Source organism: Pyxicephalus adspersus, chromosome 9 (assembly GCF_032062135.1).
Source record: "Pyxicephalus adspersus chromosome 9, UCB_Pads_2.0, whole genome shotgun sequence".
NCBI lineage: Eukaryota > Metazoa > Chordata > Amphibia > Anura > Pyxicephalidae > Pyxicephalus > Pyxicephalus adspersus.
The window spans coordinates 29,394,817-29,403,230 of record NC_092866.1 but is presented as its reverse complement, the minus strand read 5'-3'; the positions used below and the strand labels follow the sequence as shown (position 1 = coordinate 29,403,230).

Here is an 8,414-nt window from a genome sequence, read left to right as displayed (position 1 = left end):
TCAAATTGCCTTACGTCCTTAGCCCCCACTTTCTCTAAAATAACATCAAAAAGCTGCCACTCAGTCCAACCACACTTTTTCTCTGGCTGTGGATAAAATTGCCTTCCACCGTGCGCTACCCCCATCCTGCTAACCCTTCAACCCTGGCACAACAAACACACCAAACATCTACAAAGGAGGACAAAGGAAATCTGACCTCAGCACTGACTTCATGGACTATAAAGCCAGGCTACAACACCTTTACATTGCACTCACTGTTGCCAAGTAAAATTATTTCTCAGCTGTTATATCCTTTCAAACTTCCAACCTACGCAACCTCTTCTCAAGAATTGACTCCCTCCTAAACCTCACACATTTCCCCATCTTACTACTAGTTTCTCTGCCCAAGACATAGCCACCTACTTCAGAAATAAAATAGTCTGCAAGGGATGGTGTCTGGATATAGGTAAGCTGCTGACCAGGAGCCCACAAATACAGAGTACAGAATTATCAGGAAATCAGGAAGGGCACAAGCAGAGTGGGGTCACAAGCAAAGGTCGGTCCAGGCAGAGTTCAAACGCAATGACAGGAACAGGCAAAAGTCAGTAACAGAGAAACACTCAAAATCTCCTTTTTTTTAATACGTTTTTATTAAAAGTATTTACAAATAAAATATTTTTTTCCCAAGAGTACAAATATTAGAAACAGATACACATATTACAATAAACTACCAAAGCAGAACAGAAAATTTGCATATATTTTTGCATATTCAAATTGAAGATTCAGGGCACATTTTTCCCAAAAAATAAAAGTCTATAATCCAAACAAAGAGTGTTTTGTAATAGAAACAGGAACATAAAAAGTCCATTTCATAGCAGAAAAAAAGAACATAAAGAGTCCATTCCTGAAAGCAAAGTATTGAGTCCATCTGTAAAAGGTAAAACAAAAGTAAGTTTTCGGAAGTAAAAAAAAAAAAAAAAAAAAAAAGCTCTGAATATATATTGTACATCAACTACAGATTATCTTTTGAACAGGTAAGTACATAGCATTTTCCAATTATTTACAAAATATTTATACATATATTTTTGACCATAACCAAAAACCATTTTCACAAACACAACTAGGTATGTACATTTTTGCTTTCCTTTTTCACAAGAAAAAAAAACATATATTTTGGCAAATATACAAAAAGGAAATTACAGTGTACAGTGTATTCCACATATACATTCCCCAGGTTCTCTGGGGTTCTAGTTTACCCATTTTTTTGCAATCAAATAAAAAGAAATCAAACTTGTTGCTGAAGGCATACTTACCGTATTTTCCGGCGTATAAGACAACTTTTTAACCCCGAAAAATCTGTGCCAAAGTCGGGGGTCGTCTTATACGCCGGGTACTTACCAATCCCCTGAACGGGGAGAAGATCCGAGCTCAGGTTAGCAAGAGTCAGCCGTCAGAGAGCCTCGGGGGAACGCTGTGAGCCATGCGGTATAGATTTATATTCATGTTATAGAATATTGTGATTTACAAATCAGCCACTAGATGGCGCTCTGTGACTACTTTACATAGAAGGGTAGACAATTCTATTATTTAAAGTAAAAATTTTCTTTGTTACTTTTTTTTTTTTTAAGTGCAACAAACTCTATATTTTAACTGGAAAAGCTGGGGGTCGTCTTATATGCCCAGTCATCTTATACGCTGGAAAATACGGTAATAAAATCCTTTTGATTTATGAAATCATCTTTGTACAAGAAAATGTTTTTATTTTTCCATAAAGCAAATTTCAGGCAATTTATAGAAACCCAGAGTAGATTTTTCTTCTCTACTGAGAAGGAAATAGGAGAACCGTTCATGACAACCTGGTGGTCAAGTGTTTGAAAGCCTGTTAAAAATTTCAGCAAAGACCCGGCTGACCGCCACACAGCCCTTGCATATGGGCAATTCCAAAAGAGATGTAGGGTTGATTCCTCAACCACACATTCAGACCGGAAACATACAAGAGAGCTCAAAAAAACCCTCCTATGCTGAAAGGCACGCAGGGGCAGGCACTCATGGACACCGAGCCAGGCAATATCTTTTAATTTGTTTGATAGAAATTTTTCTTCCACGTTTTTGTGCAAGATTTGTGCTGACCTTTCTGTAGTAAAAGTGGGTATAGGAGCAATATCTGTTTTGATGAATTTCCTAATTTTGTTTGCACCCAATAGGGTGTTTTGGTCCAGGTTTTGTAGGTTCCAGATACGGAAACATTTTTCTAAAATTGCCTACTGTTTTGGAGGAATGATGAGTGTTAGAACTGTTTGGGGTGGTTGGTACGATCCTCTCCTCCTAAACACATGACCAGCTGCATACTTGAGAAAATATGACTATTTGTTAGATTTGGTTTGAAGGCATTTGAAGCAGAGGGAGAAAAAACTGGACCATAGAAAGATCTTAATATCCGGGAGGTCTTTACCCCCATTTGACTTACTTTTCTGCACAATTGACCTTTTAATTTTTTCAACAGTTGAGCTCCAGAAAAATGTAGGATATTTCTAGTGATTTTTTTAATTATGGAGAGCGATGGTGGATAGACAAGGCTTAGGTGTTGCAACTGAGGCAGAATTATTGATTTTACAACCAGCACTTTACCTTCTGTTAAGTTACGTATTTTCCAGGATTCAATTTTTTGGTTTATTTTTCCTTGGACAGTGCGTCCGTTGTTTTGATGGTCAAAAAAACACTCCCAAAATTTTGATAGCTTGACTTGATGTTGCAATTTTTAGATGTTGAAATTTAGCTTGAATCCTCAGCCTGTACAAAAAATGTCAGTGTTTAGAACTGCCCTGTTGAGAGCAGCCTCTGTGGTACAGAGGACAGTAACATCGTCCATGTATGTGCAAATTTTGACGGACTGACTACCACCCCCTGGTATAGGGGACTCCCCGGATTACCTTGTCCTTTCTTAATGATGACAGAAGTGGTTCCATGGCACAGATAAATAGAAGAGCATAGAGAGTTGTTTCACTCCAGACTTAAATTAAACATCATCCGATAAGAAGCCATTGACTAAGACTTTGCTAGAAGCACCATTGTAAAGACATTTGATTTGATTAATTCATTTGATTTGATTAAACCTATTTTTTTCAACACTTTCCACAAATAGAAATGTGAAACCTTATCAAACGCTTTTTGGAAGTCTAAGGACTAAAAGGCCAATTTTTGCTTTCTCTCATTTGAGTACCATAACAGATCTCTCAGTAAACTTAAACCATCATGTGTATTTCTACCAGGGATCCCACAGACCTGATCACCCTAGATAACTTTATCAAAAACTTCTTTGACTCTATTTACCAGAATCTTGGAGTAGATTTTGTAATCCGTGTTGAGGAAGATTATGGGACGCCAGTTTTCTAGGTCTGATAGGTCACTTTTTTAGGGATCAGAGTGATGATGCCCCTTAGCCAGGAGTCCGGAGGCTTGTTAGATGCCTCCTTTAACATGTCAGATTTTGTAACCTTATCGTTGATTTTTTGTATGTTTTGTTTTAAACTGATTGCTTTTTTAAAGAAAAACCTGGAGCAGTTTTCGTTTTTTCCCAATTTCTCTACTTTTGCATTGTAAATAATTTGTCTCCCTTTAGCAGTGATCGCCTCTGCTATTTCATTTTTTGAATTATTCATTTCCTTCTTCATTGGGAGCTATTTTTGCTAAACCTAATAAAGCTGTGTGTTTAGCCTGTGGAACCATTTTACTTTCCTCCTCACTTCCTGTATTCCTTTCTGGATAAAGAAGGAGCTAGTTTTCTTTTTAAAGTCATCCCACCAACTTATGAGGCTGGGAAATTTGCATATGTCCCTCCGCCATGACTTGTATGCCAATGTGTATTGTGTTTTGATCCCAGGATCCTCTAGAAGAGTGGTATTTATCATCCAGATCCCTGGTCCCTTGGATGTAATCGATCATTTCAGGTGAATGTACAATAACTTGATCTGATGATCTGAGAAAATGTTGTTTTGGAGAGTGATTTTCCCTGGAGTGTTAGAGCAATGGCAAAAACAAAAGTCGATGGGAGACATACTTATATTGCTGGACCATGTATAACCAGGATCATTCAATATACCTTTTTTTACAGAGCTCCTGCAATTTGAGATCAGCCATCATGTATTTCAGCTGTTCAGATGTTTTATTGTGCCTCCTTGTTCTACAGCCGACTCGCATTTCACCTGGTAATACGCAGTTAAACTCACCACAAACAATTGCAGGGGAAGAACCTGGAATGAAGAACTGTATATTATTAACCCCCCTAGCGTTCTAATTTTGTCAGTTTTTTGATGCAAAAAATTATCCTATTTTTTTGCATAGAAACTTTTGTTTATATTGTGGGTCTGTAATTCTTAGAATTAGCTCCCGGGTATAATAATAATATATTTTATTATTATTATAATAATAAATTATGTTATAATAAATAATTATAAATCATAATTATCAAAATAATTAAATAATAGACCACAACAATGTAATTTTTCAAAAAACTATTTTATCCAAAATTTCTCACTGAAGTTTTCCAAACAAGGGTGCAATTATATTGATAAATTATAATACAAATTAAATGCAGATTTCAGAAAAAAAAATATTTACATTTTTAGTAGACATCCAGTGCTGCACAAAGTTCAACATCACAGTCAGGACAGTAGAACCTGGTTTCTTTGCGTTTCTTCCTTCCACTGTCATCGGTCTTTGAGCAGCAAACCAGGCACATCTTTGTAGGTGCTGCCTTTTCCCGGGTTGGTGGGATGTATTTAGTGAAGTGAGGACCAATCAGGCGTTCTGGGTTGACAACGGTGGAAGCACGACGTCCAGGTCTATTCATAGCCACTGATGGTGTTTGGTGGTTCTGGACTATGGGTTCAGAAACTTGCAAAATTAAGTCTGAATGATTCACAGGCCTCTGACAATTTTTTCTGTACAGAATGTAGGCTTTCCATAGGCACTGCTCAACAAGATGCCTGAATATTTTTTTGTAGTACTTCCCTTGCTGTTTCCTCATCGCTGGGTAGAATGTCATGGCTTGGTCAGTTCTGTCGACACCTCCCATGGTGTTGGTGTTGTAGTCAATCACCAACACCATGGGACCTCCCATGGTGTTGTAGTCAATCACCACTTGTGGCTTCATCACTTCTTTCCCACGTTTTGTGTGTACCAGAACCGCGGAGGCATCATGGACAGTACTCATCAGGCACACATTTTTCTTGTCACGCCATCTCAGGTGGGTGGTCTCATTAAATTCTTCATTGTTTGTGAAGTGCAGGTACTTCGTTATGAGGGAAAAGCAGTATTCTGGCATGACTGTGCCAAAGAATGGAGTGGCAATCATTTTATTTTTGGACCAGTACCACTTCTGCATGGGTTTGCCCACAACTCCCTACAGGATCACCAAGCCCAAAAACAGCCAAATGTCATCCTTGGTCACAGGTCACAGGATATGTTCCTTTATAGTGTGGTGAAGGTTGCAAGTAATATGTTAGCAAACACAGAGCAGCATACATGTTTGCATAAAAACATAAATTAGCAAAAAATTTCAAAAAGTTAGCAAACACAGAGCGGCTTACCTGTTTGTCTCCACAACAATTGTTTCGATAACTTCATCGGTCAAAAACAACTTCCAAGTATGCCAGGGGTCGTTGCATTCAGACATTCAGAATTTTCATCATAGGTGTGCCAATAAATGGAAATCTAGGCAGTGCTGCCTTGTTCTGCATCAAGGTCAATGGAGCACCATGTGCACACAGCACAGTTAACTTTCGCTGTCTGATGACAAATTTCCTGGTGAATCACTATCGCTCAATTCCACAAGGGACCCCAAATCGCTATAGCTGTTTTCAAATTCCTCCAAAACAGTTATTGCCTCGGCGAGATGCCTTTTGGATGTCATGTGGTCTTCAGCAATCAGTCCGGAACAATCAAGGTCAAAGACCAAACTGATCAAATGATACATTCAGGAAGTGATTTAAAACTCATCAAAAGGTCAGATCAAGGTCAGGGCTAATAACGGGCAAAATGTAAATCAGGGCACTGGACAATGATGCTTGGTGCACTAAAATGTGTATTTATACTTTTATGTGTTTTTTTGTGTTTTTTGCTGTAAAACAGTACATAGTAATCTGCTTTTAAATACCAGAATCCATCACTCCACCGTATCACCCAGAAGATGTCACATCTTGCCGGGTGATGCGATGGGGATGTCCCGCCCCGCTCACTCCCCTGAAACCACCAACGATGCTGCTCGCATCACCCAGAGCAGTGCTTTTAAATTTCCCGCCTAGCCATGCCTCCCGACGGACAGATGCCCCGGCATCACAGCGGGATCGGCCAATCGCAGGGGGGAAACGGGTAAGAGGGGCTTCTAAAGTTACCCCGAGTTTGACTCGGGGTTACCGTTTTTTGCAAGTGAATTCCACCCCGAGTCACACTCGGGATTACCGCTAGGGTGGTTAAGCAATTCAGCTCGCCCATTTGTCTCCGGGGAGCAGTAGATTTTAAACACCCTGAGTTCCTTCCCTTTAAATTTCACCCTGGCCTTTATAGCTCTCCCAGGTACTATCTCAATAAATTATGAAAAGGTGACTTTGTTCCCCTTTGCAAGGATACTAATATCTGTTGCTGAATCCCCTGTCCCCTGACCATACTGAAGGGCTGTGAATCCAGGATTGTCTGAGGTGTTTATAATTTAGGTGGTTGGTCCATTTTGCACTACTGAAGACAAAAAAATTCACAGTTGATGCCACTTAAATAGCTAAATATTGCTGCCCTCTGTACAAAGCTTTTCAGACCCCTGACATTCAGAGAATGCATCCCAACTCTTTCCTCCACAATCTATTATGAATGCTGCAGCCAGGCTTATCTATCCTTCCCACCACTCCTCTTTTGCTATCTCTTTTTGTAGGTCTTTTCATTGCCTTCACCTTAGCTTTGTCTTCAAATACCTCCACAGTTCTTGTGCCACTTACCTTTCTGACCTAATTGAAAAATACACCCCCAGTCGCTCTCTTCGCTCATTCAATGGCCTACTAATTACTTATTAACCTCATCACACGCACGGCTCCAAGACTTTTCTAGAGCTGCCCTGACTCTCTGGAATTGTCTTCCACATCCTGTTCGGTTTGCTTCTACCTTCTGCTAATTTAAAAGCGCACTCAAAATCTATCTTTTCAAATGTGCCTTCCCATCTTCTTCTGTTTCCTAAACCCTCACTACTTACCCACCATTCCATATCTCCTCTACTACTGTGCGCCTTCCCCTACCTCCTAGATTGTAAGCTCTTCTGGGGAAGGTCCGCCCATTCTCCTGTGACTGTATCTGTCTGTCATTTGAATCCCCTATTTAATGTACAGCGCTGCGTATTATGTTGGGGCTATATAAATACTGTTTAATATTATTAATAATATACACTTAGATCTCTCACTGAACTTAGCTTCATTTGATATTAATATCTGTAAACAATCAACCTCAATATTCAAATTAATGTACCAATTATGTATACATATGGTAAAACAACAATACTCACATCTGCCTCTGACAAAAGTTTTTAGCCTTTTAGGCTGCTAACATTGTTGTTTTAACGTCATTAAAGCTTTGTTGGATCTCCACTAAATGATACATTTTATATTTTGACATATATCTCCTACCACAGCAATACTCCTATAGTTCTTATCTTCCCTGAAGAAGCCAGGAGGTCGAAATGCGTCAGCTTTAGGATATCTCTTTTGTATCCTCATCAAATAATAGCTATTTTCTTTATTTGATGTGAACCTCCTTAACACTATTGCGTGATAGGTAAACTTTGTATAGTGCTGGACATCAGGACTGCCAAAACCTAATGCAACTAACTGTCTCTATTTGTAGTGGATATCTTCTATATGTATATACCCACTAGATAAAACTTGTCCAGCTTTACACGCAACGTAAAGCAATATGTTTTAAAAAATTGCTATTTCCTATTTGCTATTTTCCTCTTATTTATTTGTCTGCATTTTGTTAGTTGTTGCCCTGTATATATAATCCTTGGAACATTTGTCAGTTACATATTTTTGTTTTTCATAGACGTTTTTATAGACATAAAATTATAGACATGAACATTATATCCTACATTTCCACATTTTTGTTAAACTAATTTTAAAAAGTTTGAACATTAATAATCTGTTTCTTCATTTTAGGACCCCCACTCTGATCATTTTGAGGAAAAGGAATGGACATTCCAAGTTGAAGGGGTAAATATAATTAAGAAGTCGTCATACCACCAGACCATATTCTGTCCATGTAGACAACTGCTAAATAAGACTTAACGGCATACCACTGCATTTTTTTATCTTGCAAAAACAGGAATCAACAAATTAGGGGTACTTCAATCAGTTTTCCAGAGTTAAACTGCTATCTTTAGATGTGTACACATGTAAGGG

At 38.6% G+C, this 8,414-nt stretch overlaps 1 protein-coding gene across 5 annotated transcripts in view; it reads left to right on the top strand.

Moving 5' to 3' along the window:
• LOC140338730 (EH domain-binding protein 1-like protein 1) overlaps positions 1-8,414 on the top strand; it is a 149,596-nt gene that overhangs the window by 88,047 nt on the left and 53,135 nt on the right. For all 5 annotated transcript variants that reach the window (XM_072423054.1, XM_072423057.1, XM_072423055.1 and 2 more), the window contains exon 4: positions 8,172-8,225. In XM_072423054.1, coding sequence (XP_072279155.1) covers positions 8,172-8,225 — 54 coding nt within the window. The remainder of the gene's footprint in view (positions 1-8,171; positions 8,226-8,414) is intronic.